General features: G+C 43.9%; 1 protein-coding gene and 1 long non-coding RNA gene across 3 annotated transcripts in view; one reads left to right on the plus strand and one right to left on the minus strand.

The window, feature by feature from the left end:
* The window catches only part of NAGPA (N-acetylglucosamine-1-phosphodiester alpha-N-acetylglucosaminidase), a 51,200-nt gene that overhangs the window by 17,628 nt on the left and 9,842 nt on the right, over positions 1–23,730 (minus strand). For both annotated transcript variants that reach the window (XM_089683738.1, XM_089683739.1), the window contains exons 2-5: positions 21,314–21,796; positions 18,872–19,011; positions 17,523–17,631; positions 14,655–14,783 (exon numbers count right to left, since the gene is read on the minus strand). In XM_089683738.1, coding sequence (XP_089539864.1) covers positions 14,655–14,783; positions 17,523–17,631; positions 18,872–19,011; positions 21,314–21,796 — 861 coding nt within the window. The remainder of the gene's footprint in view (positions 1–14,654; positions 14,784–17,522; positions 17,632–18,871; positions 19,012–21,313; positions 21,797–23,730) is intronic.
* Positions 1–23,730, plus strand: part of LOC149457382 (uncharacterized) — a 38,334-nt gene that overhangs the window by 13,699 nt on the left and 905 nt on the right. The window contains exon 2 of the long non-coding RNA XR_016313628.1: positions 22,988–23,083. This is a non-coding gene — a long non-coding RNA (uncharacterized LOC149457382). The remainder of the gene's footprint in view (positions 1–22,987; positions 23,084–23,730) is intronic.

A 23,730-nucleotide genomic window follows, 5' to 3' on the forward strand; every position in this document is an offset into this window, starting at 1 on the left:
TTCTCCCACATACCTTTGGCAGACTTGATGTAGTTTTTGCAAAAAATGTACTGGGCTTGGATATTTTTCTTATCTAGAAAAGGCTTTCATCCCACCATCCTACACCTAAGCCCAGACATCTGAAGAATTCAGGATATTGTTGCAACATTTAGTATACAACCGGCTCCTTTAATGTTGCTGTAGGCCTCTTGGCAGCCTCCTGGACCTGTTTTTTTTTCTATAATCATTTTTGGAAGAACTCCAGTTCTTAGGAAAGTCATTATTGAGCCATATTTGCTCTACATGTTGATTGTCTTTACTGTGGTCCATGGTACATCTAATGCCTTGGAATTTTTTTTGTACCTTCCCCTGACTGTTACCTTCCAACAATGAGATCCCTTTGATGTTTTGTAAGCGCTTTGTCAACCATGGCTTTTGTTGTATAAGGCAACTAAATAAGGGCTAGTTCACACCACAACCTCTGCAATCCGGATGTGTTTCTGGTGCCTTCCATGCATTTCCCCCCCTTTTTTTTTTTCATCTCAATTCAGGACATATGTGTTCTGGTGCATTTTCCTGCATTCCAAATGCGCTCCATACAGAAAACATGCAGCAGGTTCTACTTTTGTTGACTGCACTGGAACACACTGCATTGTTGTGAACTAGGGTTATTTGAATACATGAAAAACACTGTGCATGTGTTTTTGATGCAGATTAAAAAACACATTGGACTGCATTTAGTGTGAACCAGCCCAATAGGTCAGAAAAATCTTACTAGAACAGCTATTATTTAACATCCGTTTGAATGCAATTGGTTAATTCTGAACACAACCACATCACTAATCTTAAGAGGGTGAGTAGGTACCTTGTTGAAAACATAGAGCTAGTCTCTGTTTTCAGGTTTCAGGTGCTGGTGGGAGGAGCCTGGTCATGGCGGCTGTGGGGAGTGAGCGGCACTAGCCTTCGGCTAGGTACCGCTCCCCGACCTCCCTGGTGACCCTTAGGAGCCGACTCACCGGAGTCTGGAGGGCCGTGGAGTGGAGCCCGGAGAGCCGGAGATGGGAGCCAGACGAGGGTCGCAGTGACGGGCCGGCCTCTCCGGTCCTTGGTGAGAGAGGGACCCGGACGGCTGGAGAGCGGAGTGACGTGGCGGGGGTGTGCGACCGGCCGCGGAGGCTCTCTGGGAGAGGAGAAAGCCAGCCGGCCGCCTGATCTGATGGAGAGATGCCGGCTTACAGTTACCGGCTCTCTGATGCCCTCAACCCCCGGCTAACTACTGCCCATAATCCCCGGCTGGCTACTGTCTGTAGCCCCCGGTCTATTGCTGCCTGGGGCCCCCGGCAAGCTGACTCTTCGATTCTGGGTCAGGGAGCCCGGGAGCGCCAGGAGACCCACCCTGCATCCCTGAGACGAAGCCCAGAGGAAAAAAAAACAAACCCAGGTACAGAGTTGGAAGCCCAGAGGAATCCCCCCCAGGACAGAGCTGCTGTGAAGACCCTCCACCCAAGCTTGGAGCCACCATCCGGGGAAGAGAAGGGTGAGTGAGACCTGCTGGGGGCCTATTGTATTGTATAGTGGACTCCTGAGTGACAGTGGGGAACAAGGGGTTAAGGAGGAGAGGGGAGGATTCCCTGGGTTCAGAAGAGAAGAGACCCACGTTCCCCTAGGAGAGCACAAGTAAAACTCAGTAAACCTGTCTGGATTACAAACCATAGAGGAGAGGTATAACCCCATCTAGAGAATATAGAAGACAAAAGACTTATAGAGGATATGAAGAATAAAGGTCCTAAGGGAGCAGGGCTCAAAGGGTCTCAATCAGGCACGATAAAGAAATTTACATCACATGGAAACATTACGCCAGAAAGGGCCCAAGGCGCAAGCGCCAAAGGGGAAATGGACACTAGCTCAGGAAACAGCCCGAGACTATCACTGGGTATGAACAGCAGTTGTAGCCAACAAATAGCGGATGGCTTGGGACAAAAAGAACTTGATGGTGAACTACAAATACCAAATAAGAAGGAGATGATAGAAATGTTCCAAAGTTTGGAGAAAACGATAAAACATGAAATGACAGTAATTCGGAACGATTTAGGGCATCTGCTAATGAGAATGGAAGAAACAGAGGAGAAAGTTAAAACCCAGGCCCAAACCATAGATAAGCTAAGGAAAAAAATAACCCATTTGGAGAAAACCCAGAAAAAACTGTTCTACAGGATGGAAATTCGAGAAAATAAAGAAAGAAGGTCTAACCTTAGGGTGAGAGGAATTCCAGAGGCAGCAAAAGGGGAAACATTATATGAACTAGTTAAAAAAATCTTAAACTCCATAAGAGACAGACCTGAAACAGAAGTGATTGAACTGGATGGAGTTTTCAGAATAGGAAAGTTCAAACAAGATACTGAGAGGGAAAGACCGAGAGATATTGTTGTACAGTTCCAGAAATTTGGGGTAAAAAATGAGATTTGGAAGAAGATCAAGGGAAGATCGTTAATTAAATATGGAGATTTGACTCTTCAAATTTTTGCGGATTTAACACCAGAGACTCTATGGAGAAGGAGATCCCTGAGACCCCTGTTAGAGCAAATGAGAAAACAGAACGTACAATATAGATGGGGTACTTCAGCATCTCTAATTGGCTGGAAAAATGGGGTAACAGCATACCTGAGATTCCCGGAGGAACTGAGAGATTTTTGTGATAGACTGGATCTGCAAAGAATGGAGATAACTGGGTGGGCAGAAGAAGAAGAAAAAGGAGACTCGGATGATACGGGAGGGGAGGATTGGCAGCGGGTCGGGGGGAGGGGGAGAGAGGCTATGGGGTTGGGGAGAGGGGGGAGGGAGAAGTGAGCAAAAAAATACGCTTTTCTTTTTCTCTCTCTTGTTCCCTTGCCCCCCTAGTATCCCCCTTTTTTGGGGTGGAAGTCCCTCTGGAGGCTCCGGTTGAGGTGGGGAAGTAAAGGCTATTGCAGAGCCTTGTAGATAGAGAAAGGGGTGCTAGGGAGGTCGGAGGAAAGGTGAGCCGTCCATGGGCGGAGTCTACTCCCAATATTTTAAATCAACTGTGGAAACAGTTCCACAAATGATTTGTAGGCAGTTTATAAGCCTAAAAATGGGTAGGGGAAAAGTAAGAGAGGGGGGGTGGGGGGGGGAGATGGGGGGGAGTGGGGCTAATATTCTGCAAGTCATTCGGTCCTAATAGGAGGAGATGAATTAGAAGAGAGATAAATAAAATCAAGAAGGATGGAAGAAATACAGTTTATAACATATAATGTGAATGGGTTGAATTGCCCTGGGAAAAGATTTAAGTTGTTTAAAGAGTTACATCATAGGGCAATGTCAGTGGTATTTTTGCAGGAGACACATTTTGAGATAGAATCTAATGTGAAACTAAAATCCAAATATTATCCTACATGGTATTACGCTGACTCTCCAATTAAAAGAGCAAAGGGGGTGGCAATAGGATTGGCAAAAAATATGAGATTTGAGTTGGAAGATAGAAGGACTGACCCGGAAGGGAGATTCCTGTTTTTGAAAGGTAAACTACAGGGAATTGAATGCACACTAGCCAATATATATTGCCCCAACAAGAAACCTGAGATCTTTCTGAAGGGTTTGCTAAAAAAAATTGATAGATTTTAAAAAAGGGCGTTTGATAATAGCAGGAGATTTGAATCTCTGTATGGACCCACAAATGGATGCAACCTCCCTTGTGCAGAGAGAAGGGGGTAGGTCCCTGAGAGCTTTGAGGAAGGTGATCCACGAGTACCAGCTGGTGGACACCTGGAGAATAATGCACATGAAGGACAGAGACTATACCTTCTTCTCTAATGCACATGAGACATACTCGAGACTGGATTACATTCTAATAGATCATCAACTCATTGAAATGCTGGTTAAAATAGAAATAGAGACAAGAACTTTTTCGGACCATGCCCCAGTCATAATGAAAATGGGATGGGGAAAAAGGTGGACGGGAGGTTTAGGATGGATGTTAAATGAGGCTCTTCTCTTGGACGAGGATATTGTGCAGAAGATCAGGGAAGAGATTAAGGTATATTTCCAGGAGAATGAAACAGAGGAAGTATCGACAGCTACAGTATGGGAAAGTCATAAGGTATATATAAGAGGAATCCTGATTGCGATGGGAGCAAGGAAGAAAAAAGAAAGAAGAGAGAGGGTTAGTGGACTCTTAAAGGAAATCCTGGAATTGGAGCAGATACACAAGAAAAAAATAACAATAGAAACAAGACAGAAGTTAAGGGATAAAAAAGACGAATTAGAGAGATTGATGGAAGAGGAGAGGAGAAGAGTATATAATAAAGTATTAAGTGAAAGATATAGATGGGGTGATAGACCAGGAAAATACTTAATGAGAGCCCTGAATAAGAAGAACAGGAATTATATAGAAAAGATAAAAAGCCCTAAGGGGGAGATGGTCCACTCAACTAAAGAAATTATTAAAGTATTCACGGAGTATTATAGAAAGTTGTATAACATCAGCCACCAAGGATCACCAAAAGAAATTAGGGAAGGTATTAATGAAAAAAGGAGGACATATTTAAAAAATGCAGGATTGCCAAAGCTTAGTGAAACACAACTGAACTCCTTGGATGCAGAAATTTCTCAGGAAGAAATAGAAGCAGCATTAAGAAGTACAGGGGGAGGGAAAAGCCCAGGCCCGGATGGTTATACAGTTAAGTACTATAAAAAATTTTGTGAAGTACTGTTACCAAAGTTAAAGAAATATATGAATGACTTGGGAGGTGGGATGGAGGGGAGGAGGGAATCCCTTCAGGCCCATGTAGTTCTCATCCATAAGGAGGGAAAAGATCCCTCTCAGTGCTCTAGCTAGAGACCAATTTCATTATTAAACACTGATACTAAGTTGTACGCAAAGGTCCTAGCAAACAGGCTGAAAGATCTAATGCCCGAATGGATTCATGGAGACCAGGTGGGCTTTGTTCAGGGGAGAGAGGGTAGAGATAATGGCTTGAGAACTCTGATGCTTATCCAGAAAAGTAGAAAAGGGAAAGCCCCGGTAGTGCTCTTGTCAATTGATGCCGAAAAGGCGTTTGATAGAGTGGACTGGGGCTTTATGATGGACAACTTGGAAGTGTTGGGGATTGGAGAGAGAATGCGTGAATGGATAGGTAAACTATATAAGGAGCCCACCGCAATCATCACGGTAAATGGGGAAAGGTCAGAATCCATTGGGATGTCCAATGGAACAAGGCAAGGATGCCCATTGTCCCCCTTGCTGTATGTATTGACATTGGAACCCCTGCTATCAATAATAAGGAATAGTGGAGCGGTAAAGGGAATCCAGATAGAAAATATAGAACATAAAGTAGCGGCCTTTGCGGACGACCTACTGTTTTCTGTAGGCAACCCCCGAATAACACTACCAAATATAATGAAGATCCTGAAGGAATATGGTGAACTATCTAATCTAAAAATTAACCCAACAAAAACTGAGATTTTGAACATTAATATACCAAAGAGCGAAAAAGAAAAGCTACAAAAAGAATTCCCCTTTATTTGGAGAGAAAAAGATATAAAATACCTAGGAATAAAACTTGCTACCTCATATAAACAACTGTATAGATTAAATTATATTTCTCTGATAAATGAGATTAAGGACGAACTAAAAAGATTAGAAGGAGGAAATCCATCATGGTTAGGACGTATGAACCCAATTAAAATGGTAATTATACCTAAAATACTCTATAGATTTCAAATGATCCCGATCAAACTCCCAGAGGCGTTTTTTAAGATAATGAGAAAAATGTTAACAAGATATATATGGAGGAATAAAAAACCAAGAGTATCATATGAAACACTAAGTAGGACTAAAGAGAAAGGGGGGATGGGACTACCTGATGTCAAGAGATATTACAAAGCAGTAATGTTAGCAAGAATTTATGACTGGACTTTTAATCATAAGGGGAAAAGTTGGGTAAAAATGGAAAATGATCTGAGTGGAATTAATTTGAGTAGGATGATATGGGTTCCAGCACATTATAGAAGAATTAAAGAGGGCACAAGCACTTACACCTTAATTGTCTTAAGGATATGGGATAATTTACATAAACACATGAAATGGGAATTCAACTCTATATTAATGCCTCTTGCAAACACAGAGTTTTTCCCCCCAGGAAAAGATGAGATATCAGGGAGATGGTTTAAAAAGGAAGATATCCTGGGGGCGCTCGTGAGCAGCAGCCAGGATGGCTGCCTATTAATTTACTGTCTCGGCCGCCGGACACATCGGCCGATTTCTGACCCTCAGGGGGGGTCCCTCCGCTTCCTCCCTGGCCCCCTGTCCTTCCAGCACCCTGATGGGGAAAAAAACCCCGGCCCCCCGCACCTCCAGCGTCCGGCGGACCGTTCGGGAGGTTGCGGCCTACCCGCCGGAGATCGCGGGTGAAGCCGCGGCCTCGATTTTAGGCAGGCCGCCGGAGGCTTCCAGGACCCCGGCCGCGGATTCGCGGTTTTCGCCCCGGACAACAGCTGAAGCCCTGGCTGCAAATTTGGGTCCCCTGCCATCACTACCTGCAGGTGAGATGGATCCTGGCAGTGGGGAGGACCTGGATCCCGAGCCATCCCAGCGGTTGCACATTCCATCCCTGCGGGATGCCGAGCTCCTGCGCCGCTTTAAAAGTATGCTGCAAACAGAATTGTCCTCCGCTACCTCCAAGCTGGCCGACCGTCTTTCGCGGGAAATTCGGGATTTGGGCAATCGGACGAATGATCTCGAAGATAAAATGGACGCTGCGGCCACAGTCATTGAAAATCACGAACAGGACCTGTGCGACCTTAAGAAGGAATTGGCGTACGCACTACTGCGGCTTGAGGATTTCGAAAACCGTTCCCGCCGTGGCAATTTGCGGTTAAGGGGTATTCCGGAAACGGTCACGGATCTTACCTCCACTGCTACTGCTCTGTTTCAGGAGCTGACACCCACTATTCCCATTGACCGGCTCGAATTTGACCGCATACATCGTTCTTTGGGCCCCAGACGACCGGATGGGCCCCCGAGGGACATTGTCATCAAGTTTACTTATTACCGCACTAAGGAAACTATCCTCTTGGCGGCCAGAAATAACCCTGATCTTAGCTTCCAGGGGCACCGCTACCAGCTTTTCGCGGACCTCTCTCAGACCACTCTCCAGAAGCGACGCCAGTTGAAGCCCTTCACCTCGGTCCTGGTGAAACACAGAATTAAATATGCCTGGGGCTTTCCGTTCCGCCTCACCTTCACCTACCAGGGCCGCAGTCATTCTGTGGCTACGCCAGAGGAGGCCCATTCTCTCCTGGAATCTCTACATCTTCTCTCGCCGGAAGCTGCTGATCGGAGCCCGGCTCATTCCTCTGGATCCTCGGCAAGGCCGCCCCCTCTGGGCCGCATCTGGGAGCGGTCGTCCAACAGGAGGGGGGCTCTCCCTCAGACCCCTTCGCGATCAAGTCCTTCCTGTTCTTCTCCAGGCTGAAGATGCGCCTTGGAACTCCCACATATCGCCTCACCGAGGGACTACCCTGACGAGATTGTGAGTTTGGCCCTTAGGGCCTCCCCGGTTTGTCGACATTCTAGGTTGAGACTGCTCCGGCTTGCCCTTTTGGGTTTCATCCCGGGTTGGGGGGGGGTCTCTTCCTGGACTTAGGAATCGGGACTTTTTGCTGCCGCAGCCTGTTTTGGGTCCATGTGATGGTGCTTGGGTCTACGTTTGTGGCATTGGGTGATGGCTCCCTTGGGCTCCGGGGTGGGAGGTTGACCCGGTGGGCCTGGTTGGGTGGAGAAGGGTTGGCCCCTGTGGTTCTCTGGGTTTCTATGGGAAGGTCGTCGCGGAGGTTCCTGCTCCTGGGACTTTTAGTTTATTAAGATTTACTATATTCTATTATGTACATTGCCTTTTTGCCCCCTGAGGGCTTCTGTTTTGATGTTTCCATTTGCAGCCATGTGTCCGGTGGTAGAGTTACCCCTAACTGTATCCTTCATGTGTAGGATGCACGTCACCATTGGTGTGACACGATTGCACTGTTGTGTATACTTTTTGTGTCTTTTTCCTTTTTTCTTTCTTTCTTTCTTTCTTTCTTCTTCTCTTTTTCTCTGTTTTTTTTTGTTTTTGTTTTCTGCAGGGTTCCGGGACGCCATGATCCGATCGCCATTGGGAGTGGAAATTGCTGGTTGCTTTGGGCTTTTTGCTGCTGAGCGTGTTGCGTTGATACCGCCATGGCCTCACCCCTTTTGAAAATACATTCACAAAATGTTCAGGGCTTCAATTCGCCTCAGAAACGGACTAAAGTTTTTCATCACCTCAAGTCGCAACAAATAGATGTGGTATGTCTACAGGAGACCAGGTTTTCTCAGTCCTCCGCTCCGCGTTATCTTTCACCTCACTATCCCATCTTTTACACGGCCTCGGCTCCTGAGAAGCGTCGGGGTGTTCTGATAGCTTTTAAACGCAATCTCCCCTTTGTCTGTGCTCGGAATATAGCGGACCCCACGGGCAGGTATTTGCTTTTGCAAGGCACCCTCTGGGACCAGGAGGTTACCTTTGTCTCTTACTACGCGCCTAACCGTTTCCAGCATAAATTCTTTTCGCATCTTTGCACCATTATTTCTCGACACTCTAAGGGTCTTCTTCTTGTTATGGGGGATTCGAATGTTACCTTAGATTCCACACTGGATAGGCGCTACGCACAAGGAGCGACCCCCTCTCATGACTTGGTGCTGGAGGAACGTATGCGCTCTCTTTTGCGGACGGCGGGGCTAGCGGACGTCTGGAGGGAACTTCATCCAACTGAACGCGACTTTACGTTCTATTCTAACCCTCATGACAGTTTTTGTAGAATTGATCATATATTCATGCAGGTCCAGCAACTCCCCTCGGTCCAGCGGATAACTATTCCCTCCTCACCCTGGTCAGACCATGATCCTTTGGTACTCCTCCTTGCCCTTTCCGGGTCAGAACGACGCCCTTTTCATTGGCGCATCAATGACTCTTTACTGACCACTCAGGCTACCTGCCAAGAAATAGAATTCTTCTTACGGACATACTTTATGGAAAACTCGGGATCGGTCTCTTCAGCAGTGCCCCTATGGGAAGCGCATAAGGCCACGGTGCGGGGTCATGTTATACAGCTGGCTGCAGTCCGGAAGCGGGAGCGGGAACGTCGACTCTCGGAGCTTCATTCTCTCCTGGCCTCTGCGGATGCGCGTTGGAAGTCATCTCCATCCGTGGCCCATAAACGCGCTCGGGACGCTCTGGCGACAGAATTGGACCTCCTTGCCTCTTCGGAGGCAGAACGAGCCTTGCGTTGAACCAAACATAAATTCTATTCCTGTGCTAATAAGCCCGGTCCCATGCTAGCCAGGAAACTCAATTCTGTGGGGAAACCCCATAAACCGATTCGGCTTCGACTTTCCACGGGTGGCTGTACTTCTAATCCCCAGCAGATTGTTTCCCGATTCTCGGACTTCCTTTCGCGCCTCTATGCTGCCCCAGATCCCTTCCCTGTGGCCCAGGCAGAGGCATTCTTTCAGGACCTCCATCTTCCTGGATTAACCGAGGCAGCACAGGTGGCCCTCAACGCAGGTGTCACCGTACCGGAAGTGCTACAAGCAATCAAATCTTTACGGTCCACCGCGGCCCCAGGTCCAGACGGCTTCTCCGGTCTCTATTATAAAAAATTCTCAGCCCTATTGGCGCCCTTTTTAGCTGCCTACTTTAATGAGTTATGACAGGGCTCCTTGCCCTCTCCGGACGCACTTAGGGCACATATCTCTATGATTCCTAAGACGACCGCTGATGTCCAGGAACCGCAAGCCTTCCGGCCCATCTCTCTTCTTAATGAAGACTTGAAAATATTGGGCAAGATCCTTAGTTTTCGCATCAATAAATATTTGTGTAGCCTGGTCCACAGGGACCAAGTAGGGTTCGTCCCCGGGAGGCAGGCGGGTGATAATGTCCGTAAGGTGGTCCATCTTATACATTTTCTGCAACAACGGAAAATCCCAGGATTCTTACTGTCCTTGGACATATATAAAGCTTTTGATTCTCTATCCTGGGAATATCTGCGGTTTGTGCTGTCTCTCTGGGGTTTCGGGGATTCTATTCTCTCTTGGATTCAAGCCTTGTATTCCTTTCCTTCGGCTTCCGTTAAATACGCTGGGTATTTCTCGGATCCCTTTCCTGTTGGGCGAGGGACGAGGCAGGGCTGCCCGCTGTCCCCGGCGCTCTTTGTCCTGGCGCTTGAGCCACTGGCTTTAGCGCTCCGGACCGACTGCAATGTATCGGGGGTTCCATACGCGGGACAGGAGTTTAAGCTGAGCCTCTTTGCGGACGATGCCCTCTTGACCCTTACTAATCCTCTGACGACGCTTCCTAATTTGCAACGGGTTCTTGAGCGCTTTTCCTTGATCTCGGGTCTACGTATTAATTTGGATAAAACCGTTGCTCTCAATATTACTTTGGCTTCAGATTTGGTTTCGCGCCTACAATCCCACTTCCCTTACCGGTGGGCTTCCTCTTCTCTTGAATACTTGGGCATTCGCTTGACCCCCACCTATGACTCCCTTTTTGCTGCAAATTATTATCCTTTGCTTAGCTCCTTATCTTCTCTTATGCATTCCTGGCAATTTCCGCACCTGTCTTGGATAGGACGGGTTCATTCAGTGAAAATGACCATCTTGCCGAAATTGTTATATTATTTTCGCACCCTCCCAGTGCAAGTTCCCCCTCATTTTCTTCGGTTGCTTCAGGCGAAGTTTATGCGTTTTATCTGGGCCAATAAGCATCCCAGAGTTTCTAGAAATACGCTCTTTGCTCATAGACTCCAAGGTGGTCTTGGGGTACCCAATGTAACTAAGTATTATCAGGCGAGCCAAATTGCCCCGCTGTCTATGTTGCACGCTTCCTCCGATGTTCCTCTCTGGGTCCTGCTGGAACTGCCTAATTGTGCCCCTATCGCACTATCGACACTTCTATGGCTTCCCCCTGCCCTACGGCGCTGAGTCCGATGTTGCTCCATGGCCTACGAGTCTGGGACTCGGTACGTTACTCCAGTGGCCTGATGTCACCTTTCTTGCCCTTGCTTCCAATCGTTAATAACCCTCTTTTCCCGCCGGGTCTAGATCACCCGAGGGCATTTTCTTGGTGGGTGGCTCATGGTTTCTCACAGGTGCGACACTTTTTGATTTTTCGGTCCTTTCCCACCTGGAATGTCCTCCGGGAGTCTCGGGATGTTCCCCCAGCGGAATTTTTTCGGTACCTTCAATTGCGGCACTGGCTACTCTCGCTGAGGGCCACTTCTGCTTTCCCATATCAGACATCTGCCTTTGAACGGCTTTGCCAGCAGCGTCCGGGCGCCCCGGGCCTTATCTCCCTTCTTTACGCAGCTTTGAACAGATGCTCGTCGCACACTTCTCTTTCATATGTAGTTCAGTGGGAACGCGACCTGGGAGTGGCTATGGATCCGGAGGACTGGAATAAAGCCTGGTCACTCATAGCTAAATGTTCGTTTAATACGACCACGCTGGAAGCAGCCTATAAGGTATTGTTTCGTTGGTATTGGGTGCCGGCTCGTTTGGCCCAGGCTAACCCTGCCTGTAGTGATCGATGTTTTCGGGGTTGTGGCCATCGTGGCAATGTACTGCATATCTGGTGGTCATGCCCGAGGTTGGTTCGTTTTTGGTCTCGTGTGTTTGGCCTCCTTTTCACTTTGTTTCATCTCTCCATACGCCGGGATGCTCGGTATGCTTTGCTTCATTGCCCCATACCGGGCCTCTTGGCTCGTCAGCAGCGATTGGCTTCCTATTTGTTTTTATCGGCCACTAGGACAATTGCCCAGGCCTGGAAGAGTCCGTTTGTACTTTTTCAGGGGGTGCGGGATCGTATGACTACTATGATGCTCAATGAACAGATGTCGAGTATATGCAATGACTCTCAACATAAATTTTTGAAAATATGGGAACCGTGGTTGCAATATGCCTTTCCCACGCTCCCCCCGGCCAGTGTAGGGAGGTGATGGAGTTTTGTATTGGCGCTCATGGACCCTTGCTCTCTGGTGTGTGTTTTTGTTTTTTCTCTTTCTTTCTTCTCTGCTTTTCTTCTTTCCTTTTCTGTTTGTTTTGATGTGACAGTGGACAGCTGTCTTTAGTTGCGATAATCTGAGTTTCACTGATGTTATTGTAACCTATGTGCCATTGATAGCCCCTACGTGGGCATACGTTTTGCCTTATTGGAATTAGAGCGTTGTCTGCTCTATTATACATTTTCTATCGGTGCAATTGATAGCCCCTGCGTGGGCGTGTTTTGTTGCCTCTGTTTTATACTGTTTAAAATTAATAAAAACCATTGAAATACAAAAAGGAAGATATCCAATTGAGAGACATATTGGTAGAGGGGGAACTGAGAACATTTAAAGAATTAAAAGAGATGGGAGGAGATATGTTTACTAAAATAGATGAGTGGAAATATCATCAATTAAAATGTTTTATAGGAACTCTCCCAAAACCCTTGAGATTAAAAAAGGAGTGGAATATGTTTGAAAGGCTATTAGAAACACGTAGAGATGGGAAACACGGTGTTACAAAAATGTATAGAATACTTACAGAACTAGACACAGACACAAAGTCAATTTTCATAACAAATTGGGAAAGAGATATGGGGGTGGGGATAGATGAAGATCAACAGAATAAGATATTTAGATTAGTTCACGAGAGTGTTAGTATGAGAGACGTTGAGATTAACTATAAATGTTTGACACGATGGCATATTACACCAAGCACTGAGCACAGGATGAGGGGGGAGAATTCAAAAATGTGTTGGAGAGGATGTGGGGAAGAGGGCACGGTGTTTCACATATGGTGGCAATGTCCAAAAATTCAGGTTTTCTGGAAGACAATAGTCAAATTAATAGAAATAATAACTGGAAATGACATAGGATTAGACCCAACCATGTGTCTCCTACATAGTGTTGAGACAACAGTACATAAATATAAAGAATCAGGTGTATGGTACTACTTAAGTGCAGCAAAAGGGTTGATCCCCAAGTTTTGGCGGAAGACAGAGGTACCAACGGAGGAGGATTGGATCAATAGGGTAAACCAGATTAGCAGAATGGAAAAATCTTATCATATGCAGGAAGACAGGATGAAAATATACTATTCACGATGGGAAAAATCGGGATTGAAAGAGAAATATAGAAAACTCTAAACTAGGAAGTTATTCGAAGTTACTGGGCCTAGAGAGACTGGAGATCTTGCAGAGGGGAGGGAGGGGGGGGGAAGGGGGGAAATGGTGGGTTGGGAGGGAAGGGAAATAAAAGAGGTAAATAGAAGGGACAGAGTAGAAATGTATTGATATTTATATGTATTGTGTCTGTTCTTATGGAAATTTTGTAATAATGTGAAATATTAATAAATATTTAAATTAAAAAAAAAAAAAAAATTAAGAGGGTGAGTACACCACATTATTTTATTTTATTTATTTCAGGTACTTGTATAGCGCCGTCAATTTACGCAGCGCTTTACATATCTATTGTACATTCACATCAGTCCCTAACCCTCAAGGGGCGTACAATCTAAGGTCCTTAACTCACATTCATACATACACATACTAGGGCCAATTTAGACAGGATTCAATTCACCTACCAGCATGTCTTTGGAGTGTGGGAGGAAACCAGAGTACCTGGAGGAAACCCACGCAGGCAACATACAAACTCCAGGCAGGTGGTGCCGTGGTTGGGATTTGAACCAACGACCCTAGTACTGCCAGGCTGAAGTGCTAACCATTTAGCCACTGTGCTGTTCAAAAACAAACAAAGCTCTGTCTCGATCCTACGACCATGCACTTCCTGGTCTGGCAAGTTAACCACTATGTTACAGCCACTGCCATTTAATTTTATTTTTAATCTTTCTTCACCACTAAACAACAATTTCCATTATTTTTTAAATCAGTAGAAAGAAAAAGAAAAAAGGATTTCCCCCTGCAAGGTAAAGGCATAATGTGCCAGTATGCATTGAATACTAGCACATTATCAAAGGCATAGCTTGAAACTAAGCCCTCCAGCAGTGTGTTGTTACCGCTGCAGAGACTTTCATCTTCACCCAATCTTCCTTCCAGCTTCCCGGGCTGCAGCCACTTAAATGGCCAAGCCGCGACGAAGTCACTCCTGCGCATGCAGACGGGAGTCATGGGGGAGCGGCACAGAGCTCTGAAGGAAGGGCATGCCTTTCCTTTAGAGCGCATGAGCCGGTGACGTCACCGGCTGCCGCTCACTATAATATCTCCTAAAACGGTGCACGTTTAGGAAATATTCATTTTAGCTATAGGTAAGCTTTAGTAAGAAAACAGTTTACTATCACTAACTGAATTGCATAGAGTAAAGGGTCACATTAAACATTTTTTACATTTTAAAAACCTGGCATCTTTACAGGGGCACGTAGACTTTCTTTCCACTGTATAATTTATTTTAATTTTATTTCATATTTAATATTTGAGCTTTATGTGTGTGTGATTTATAGTATTGTTATGACACAGAAGACCAACTCTTGTGTTAAATCTTCAGCCCAACCCTGGCAATGCCCTCGCATTTCATGTATTATTCCTGCATAGTGCTTTTCATATCCATCAATACATCCCTTATTTTGATTAGAGAAAAATAAAACATACCAGTGATCAGAAGGATAGCTGGCCAGGGTCCCGTTAAGTACCAGAGTGGCTGATCCTCCTCCATCAAGGTTTATGGCATTGTAAACTCCTTGATCCTTTAGGAAATTGGCCACCTCCCACAAATTTAGGCTGAAGATTCAAAAGAAAATACGAGTCGTTTTTCTTTCTCCAACAAAAATGTTTACATCTACAGAGTAGGCAGTAGTCACATGCTCCTTTATAGTTTTTTTAGTTATGTATATCCTGGTTATTTTGGAATGGTGATGTTAAACTATATGCAATACTTATTAAACCATACTCATACAATCTGGTCAAGCCCTGCTTATGTATGCCAGTAAGTCGCTGTTCCTGGCTGCCAGTGGTATCAATATTCATTGCTGTGCTTTGGATCGCTAAATAAATCAAAGCTGTCCATTTCCAGTTTACTATGATGACATCTTGGAGAAAGCACAGAGCAATTGATTGACAGCAGCTCATCCAGGTAGCTTCATTATTATCACACTATAAAGCTTATATGGCCCACTGGAACTTAGCACTGCCTATAGCTTTGGCTGAATAGGAGACAAGTCATGTGACCGCGGGAAATAAACTATTAAAAAGGTATTTATTCAATTATATTTTGGCTGATTTTACCATGGAGTGCTTACTTATTGTGAGCCTTGCTAAAAGAGTGGGAAGCGATGAAAGTTTACATATTCATTAACAAACGTTAACATAAACACTTGTTTAACAGATGTATCAGTTAGGAGAAGAATTGAAGAGGCCGGCAGCACTGTTGCCAATCAGGGCCGTCTATAATATTGATTGGACCCTGGGCAAACAGACCCCCCCCCCACCTGCTTGAAGACATAAAATAAATAGTAGCTAGACTCAAAATTAGTTTACTGCAGGAGATCAGGCAGCAATTGTGATTGGTTGCCGGAGGTTACAGCATATCATTACTACTCTCTGACTGGCTGCTGGAGGTTACAGCACACTTTACGGCTCACCGATTAGTTGCTAGAGGTTATTGCACATCAATAATGCTCACTGATTGGTTGCTAGAGGTTACTGCACATCAATAATGCTCACTGATTTGTTGCTAGAGGTTACTGCACATCATTACTAGTCACTGATGGGTTGCTAGAGGTTACTGCACATTATCACTCACCCATTGGTTGCTAGAAGTTACTGCATATCATTACTGGTCACCGATTGGTTGCTAGAGGTTACTACACATCATTACTGCTCAATGATTGGCTGCTAGAGGTTACTGCACATCATTATTGCTCACTGATTGGTTACTAGAGATTACAGCAGATCACTACTATTCACTGTTATTGGTTACTGTGCATCATTACAACTTATTGATTGCTAGATGTTACGGCACATCATTACAGCTCACGGATTGATTGCTAGAGGTTACAGCACTTAATTACATTTTACTGATTGGTTGCTGAAGGTTAAAGTACATCATCTCCCCACTGCCTGCACACCATGGACTGAGAAGGTGAAGGGACCCATCAATAGACAGAAAACTTCTGCGGACTTGGGACCTCTGGGATCAGTGGCAGTGCTGGGGGGAGGGTGTGATCATTGGCAGTGCTGGATGGGAATGGGAGGTGACATTCCTACACTGTTGACCAATGTAAGGGGGGATTTACACTGACCACCAGCGTAAGGGCAACTCTGCACTTACCACCAATGTAAAGGGACATTTACACCACCAATCTAATAGGGAATTTGTATTGACCACCAATGTAATGAAGAATTTACACTGACAACCAATATTATTGAGGGATTTTACACCAACGACCAATACATTTTTCTCCATTCACAAATGTTAGGTGAAATTTACATTGACCACCAATGGGGTGGCCTTCTACATGGACCACCATTGAAAGGGGGGATTCAACACTGACCACAAATGTAAGTTAGGATTATTTATTTATTTATTTTTTTACCAACTACCAATATAAAAAAAAATTGCTTTCCTGACACAGAAATGTGTTGCCCTTTAGAAGATACACAGCAGTGCAATTAATTGTTAATGACACCCTCACGCATCTGCTGACGTGCATGTTCTTGTCACATGCACCAAAATTCACAGTGCTGTGGCACTGTGTGATTTTAAAAAAGGGTCAGGAACTTTTTTCATTTTTAGCGCATAAAGCAGACCATTGAAATTAATGGGCTGCTCTACACTTGACGTAAATCTTCCACCCCGTTAGTACACCTTTGCATACTAAAATATTCCCTGCTAACTTTTGCAACCCAGACCTCCCCCATCTTCTCCACTCCATCCAACCCCCCCCCCCACCACCACCTTAACTCTACATACCTTCTCTGCTCATCTTTTTACCCACCTTCCTTACCTCTGTACATCCCCTCCTTGCTCACCTATGCACCCCAAACTGTACTTCCTTTTCTGGAACAGAGGCAGATCTGTCAATCCAGGCAGCAGCAGTCAGGACTGGTTGTGGCCAAGAGCCAACTGACAAGCTACAGGCTTATGAATCAGCAGTGACAATGATGATTGCCACACCCTCTGCAACATTTTGAGAGTAAGAGTGACAATTCTGTTCTAAATTCAGGAGCAGTGCAGTACTGTTGCCACACCATCACAGGAAGCTGCATTAGGTATAGTTTACTGGCAGGTATTTATGGAAATTTGCAGGAGACGAGAGAAAACTAAGTGCAGATTCCCCTGCTGCAAAACATAGTTTTGTTAATGGGAGGCCAAATTGTGACTGTAGGAATGTGGGATTTCCACATATATGATCATCTCATATATTTCAAACAGATTTTTCCCCAATTTAAAATATACCTATCAACAGGTACCAAGTATAATATTCCTACAAGCAAATGTGTAGTTAAAAAGAGACTTACCCTCTCCCATCAGTCTGTCCGTCTGCATGAAACAGAATAAGACGCCCCTTTGTATCATGTCCCACTGCTGTTCTAGCTGATATCTTATTAATAAAAGCATCAAAATTACCTAGTGAACAAAGGGGGATTAAAATTTATTGAAATTAATGAAAAAGTGGAACTGCAAAAAAAAAAAAAAAACGCTTTGCTACCTTCACATCTTAAAAGTAGGCTTGAACTACTTACAATTAGGCTTTTTATAACAGAATAGACTCTCCATGCCTGTCAGCATTTTTTTTTCTAAGTATACAGTCTTGGACAAGGAGTGCATGCACTGGCCATGGAGGAGAATGGAGATTTCACAGCACTGCAGGGGATCACTTTGCTAAGTGTGTCCTACCTTTATGGCATACAGCTGATGGGAACCCAATATCTGGCATTTTCCTGGCTGTTTAGTTTCACTTTCACATAAAAAAAAAAATCCCTTTACCATTACTTTAAAGCTGATCTCCAAGTTTTAGTAAACTTTAAATAGTTTGTTTGGACCAAGCGCACTACTTACTTTACTAACAGATACAGCACCTGTGAGTGTCTTATAAACTGTATGTAGCTTCTGGTACACACAGTAAACAGCGCTATGTTCAGGCAACAGATCAGGAATTTCCTGTCCCACTACCAGAACAAAATTGATTCTGGCTGAGCACTGCTCAGCCATTCACAGGAAGCTTTCAATTCTATAAATGAATACAAAGCTTCCTCTGATTGACTGAGGTGGAGATTGTGATATAAACTGCCCTCCCCAAAGGAAGCTTTATATTCAAAGAATACAAAGCTCTGTGCGAATGGCAGAGCAAAGCTCAGCCCAACTCTATTTTATTCCAGCAGCGGGACAGAAAGTTCCCATCCCGCTGCCAGAACACAGTGATGTATACTGTATATAGCTGATGCTACATACAGTTTATACAGTGTTCACAGCTATTGCATAAACTAGTGAAATAAATAGTTTGTTGGGACTAAGCTGGCTCAGTGAAACCTGGAGTTCTGCTTTATCTTTGGGCATATACAAGCCACTTCTGCAAAAAAATTTAAAATGTAATTTAGGAAAATAGGTCTTTTCCTCATCTGTAGTAATCTTTTCTTCCAATCAATTTACCTTGCTGTTAACATTGTAGCTTTAAAGCCAACTTTCTTGCTATGTCAGGCGCAAACTCTCTGTTGTGTGTAATGGTTCCCATGGGCCCAAATCACACAACATTTTAAAATGGACATTTTGTGTGTGGGGGGGGGGGGGGGAATATTTCTTGCATTATTTGAAAATCATCCTGAAACTGCCACTTGAAAGGGGAACACAGGAGGTTAATTAAACGAACCTGTAGTTTGAGTTTCGTCGCATTCCACACTCTTGCTTTGCTCAACATATACCTCACCATTCCGCAACAACCACACAACTCCACTCACAAGCTGTACAAAAGGATTTTCTTTAGTTAAGACCTCCTCTTCTGACAGATAGCTAGAATACACACAAAGAAAACACAATCAAATATGTTAAACACTTATTTCCTATTAGAAGAAAAATATTCTAACAAAGCTCAATTTGTTATAGAGAAAAACCCCTTACCAAAACCACACATGAAGATGATTGAAAGAGATTTCATTCATTTATACCCTTGAAGGAAACCCAAGAGTGGCACGTAGGCTGACATTGTAGATCTCTTCCTTTGAAAATGCTAAAATGCTGATTGAACAGTCTCTATACTTCACTCTCACTGCTCAGTATGAACATTTTAGATCAATGTCTCACAAAATATTAAGGGCCAGTCCACACCAGGAATCACACAGGAACCATACAAGAACATGCTCAAGTTCCTGTGCGTTTTGAATGCAGTGCGCTCCCACCCCATTCATTTGAAAGGGCTGAATTTGCACTGCACCAAAATGAGTGTATGCACTACCTATAAAAATGCACTGCAACTGGATCGAATTGTATTTCTGTACCATGTGATCTGATGCAGGCAAACACACTGCATTAGTAGATCTGTGTTTAGGGTGTCGTTAGCATTGCATAGACACCTGTTGCAGATCGCATGGAGTGTGCTTTGAATGTGGTCTAGGAAACGAGCATGGAACGTGGGTTTCCCCCACTGTTCTAGTGTGAATGGGCCCGAAAGCTAGTGATTGCCAGGAAGATAGTATTTTCAACAGGAAGTTATCAATGGTGACTATCATACTTCTCTCTGTACATGTTTCTTTTATAACTTAAATGCAGTCAAACTGCAAGAATGCTTTTTTTTGCCAAATGATTTTGAGATTCAATCTTTTTCCACACTGAATAAGCAGAAAGATGATTGAGTTTCCTGGTTCAGCATTACAGCTTTCTGTGTCACTTACCTGTTTATAGAACAAAGATCATGCTGATACATTCTCCAACAAGCAAGCTGGTGGCAGAAATGTATCAGAGAAAGCTGCAAAGCTGAACCAGCAAAAACAAGCAAAACCTTAATGTGAGAGAAATGAACAAAATACAAGACTGTCCAAACAGAATTACTAATTCTTTATCAGGTAAATGTACATATTCACTGTGTACTGTACTTCAAATGTGTATTTAAAGTCCAAGTTGAGCATTTTCACAAAATTAACCCAGACACCCACCCTAACCACCTCTACAGAGTTAGCTGTGTCACCAGGTCTGTATTCACCTCCTCTGAAGGCTGCAGTCTCCTGCTGTGTATGTAGCCTGGTAGATACAATTCTAGTGCTGTGCTGAGCTGTCCGCGCCTGCGCACTAACATCCCACAGACTTGAATGAGATGTACTCACATTTTGGGGGCAACTGCCCATTTGAGAATATGAACGTTAGTCCACAGGCAACCTGGCAGTAGAATTCTACTGTCCCACTTGAGGACAGTGCAGGAGGCCAAAGCTATGACAAGGCTAAATGTATTGAGGAACTTAGCTAATTTACTAGAAAAACAATATCTGAATTCCACTGTTTGGCAGGGGTTCTCATTTAAGCTAGACTGACACCTTTGCATTGTTTTTTTTTATGCGTTTCCATTGTACCCAATAAAAAACACGTCATTGAGCATTTTAGGGCCAATTCACAATTTAGCGCTGTCTTGTGGTTTGTTAACAAATGTACAGTAATGCTACTTGTGTCGCACACATGGGATGCATTAGGTCAGCTTACTAATTTTTTTATAACCCACAATGAATCTAAAAATGGAAACATGCCTTTGATATCTGTGAAAAAACAGAGCAGGTTTTGCAAAGATGTTAATCTAACCTCAAAGGGAACTTTACTTTTCAGAAAAAGGAGATCCAAGATAAGGACCCATTCACATGGCGTTGAGGTCTGTAGAGCATGAATGGACTGTGTGTTTATGCAGCTTCAGCCGCTAAGTGCTTTGTGCAGGCAGTCCATATAAGTGTATAGGAATGCAGTGGCTGCATGAACACAGCTACTCGTTCTAATTTGACAGGAGTGTGGGTGAGCACCTTCAAATGCAGATATTCTGCTTCCACGGCAGTTCGCCCACGTTTTTTAAATTAGGCCGAGCAGCTGTGTCCGTGCAGTTGCTGAGTCTCCATACACGATTGCATGGGCAGCCTTCACACAACACCTGGCGGCTCAAGCCATATGGCACAAAGCCCATCCATGGCCTAAGGGCCTCAGCAGCTGTGTATATGAGGCCTTAGAGATTAGATAGTCCTGTATTTGTCCAGTCAGCACCACCAGCAACTCAGTGTAGTCATAAAAAAACTAATACAAATAAAAGAATAGAAACTCATACATATTTTAGGAAATTTCTCACCCAAACACCATGGTACCATCAGCTCTAATGCCAAACTGGGCATTTTGTGTTCCTTTTGAGTTCTGTACTAATCTGCCATTGCTGACAACGTTTCCAAGACATTGAAAAGTTGTAGTATTAAAAAATCCTCCATTTTGGGCCACAAGGCACTTTCCATATTTTGCAGTTTCGGAAACAGTTGTTGTAAAATTATTGGCACATCCTCCAGGACTCCCAGGCTCCAGCACAGAGACCGTCCTCAGAGGATTATTGATAAATGTAAAGTGTCCATAAACAGCCTTTTTAGGAAAATCAGAAAACATTGAGATATAAGTCCTGGTGGAGGCCACAGGCCATGTTGTATCATTGTTACTAGGCCATGTCTCATGTGTTTTGTTTCCATGAATCACATGGAGACATTCTCTGGTCTCACGATGGCTGTGGCTTGGGCCATGCTTAGAAAGGGGGTGGTAAGGAGACAGCAAGTCATCAACCAGTGAATTTCTGCAATAAGAAAAACACAGAATTATATTTGTTCCTTTTACAGCACGAACAATGACAAAATAAACGTCTATTATGGATAATGTATCAGTACTATTTTTTTTTTTTTTATTTAAATATTTATTAATGTTCCAGATAAACAAGTTCATCCCTCCCCTCCCACCATCCAATCCCTGACCCCTTCTGCTCTGCATTTTCCTGTTCCTTTCTGGAGATCGTAATCCCTATAAAAGAACAAAATATGTTTCCATAATATTCTATGTTAATCCCCCATAACCTCCAAGGCTAGCCTTGACTTTTTGAATTCCTCCCATTTGTTCCATCTTGTATGGTGACTCCCCATCTTATCTTCATTCAAATGATAAAGTTCCTCCAATTTACATATTTGATCCACCCTATCCACCCAGTCTTTTATTTTCAGCACCTCCTGTCTCCTCCAATACTTGGGTATCAGTCCCTTTGCTGCATTCAAATAGTACAATAAACCAGATTCTTTGTATTTTTTAAGTATCAGTACTATTTAGGCTGCTCACACAAACTGTGCATTTCCCTTAGAGATTTTCTTGCAGGAGGTAGGGAATCAGACAGATAAGAGCAATTTCAAATGGCTAAAGTGGTCACATCAAGAAAAAAAATAAGAAAGCATCAACCATGCAAAAAAACTTATTCAATAAAATAAATATATAAATAAAGTGATCTACTTTATTCAATCAAAAGCAGCTGCCCCTTTAAAAGTGTGAACCACATTTATATCGTGAAACAATGTGTGTAACAAGAAGGCGCTGGCCCTCAAAATATATAACTCTAGATTCAATGTGCAAAAAAAATCATACAGACACATACAATACATCAATAAATACCTCTATACAATGTGACTATAATATGTTGTCCATCAAAAAAATTGTGCAAAAAAAGTCCCATATTATCAAAATTCTTGTGTAAGAAAATCAATAAAAGTGACTGATTCTTCTACGCTCAGCCACGTGCTCAGCTGAAATGCTGGCTCAACAGAAAGATTTGGCCACTAACAGCAGCCAAACCAGCAATATAAACGAACTCACGGTTTTAGGCAATTATCTCTTCTCCAGATGTCTCATAAACCTAATAATAGGGAAACGCCCAAGTATAGAGATTTTTGCACAAGGTGGTCACATGCCTGCATTGACCAATCACAATTGCTCTGATCTATTCCAGAAACGTTACAGAAAGAAGGGAAAGAAGAGCGAGGATTTCAAATCCCCAGACCGCTACACCAGTTGTGTTGGCACTGACGGATCTTCACCCATGGAGGTAAGCACAGCTGAAAGCAGGGGGAAGGCTCAGGGGAGGATGATGTAAAGTTTTTCTGAAAAGGTAAACTTACACTTTAAGCTTAGCTCATTTTTTTTTCTACACTTGTAGAAAGCCCTTTTCTATGATGAAACTGATTACTCTTAATTCGCTGGAAACTTGCACCTCCAAAATATAACCCTTTGAAGCTGGAGCTATCATGAGTCTGCCTCATATCCTGTCTGAATGACAATCATTTATCAATCACCTCTCCTTCTGATCAGTGCTGTCATTGCCTGCCTCTTAAAATTATTAGCATTCTCTGCCATCTATCACTGTGTTCCACACTGAGGTGTCCTTTTAGATGTGCACGTTCCCCCTGGGCGTGCAGATTTTACCTATGCAATCTGCTGACCAGTTGCATAATGGAAATTAAAGAATTGCAAATTAAGCAACTGATCAGCAGATTGGACCCTGTGGCTAGCAGGTAGGAGCATTCATGTCTTAATTGATGCTGGGGATATATTCTTTCATATAATGCCACATTTGGAAAGAGGATCCAAGGGTGCTGTGATATTTACAGGAACCTGCCAGCCCCTTCCACCATACTTGCAACAAAGACCAACATAACGACACCAGGGCATAAAAACTTTATTTCTTGAAACAAT

This window comes from Staurois parvus, unplaced genomic scaffold (genome assembly GCF_062004578.1).
Source record: "Staurois parvus isolate SC_StPar_1 unplaced genomic scaffold, SC_StPar_1.0 ptg000321l, whole genome shotgun sequence".
In the NCBI taxonomy this organism is placed as follows: domain Eukaryota; kingdom Metazoa; phylum Chordata; class Amphibia; order Anura; family Ranidae; genus Staurois; species Staurois parvus.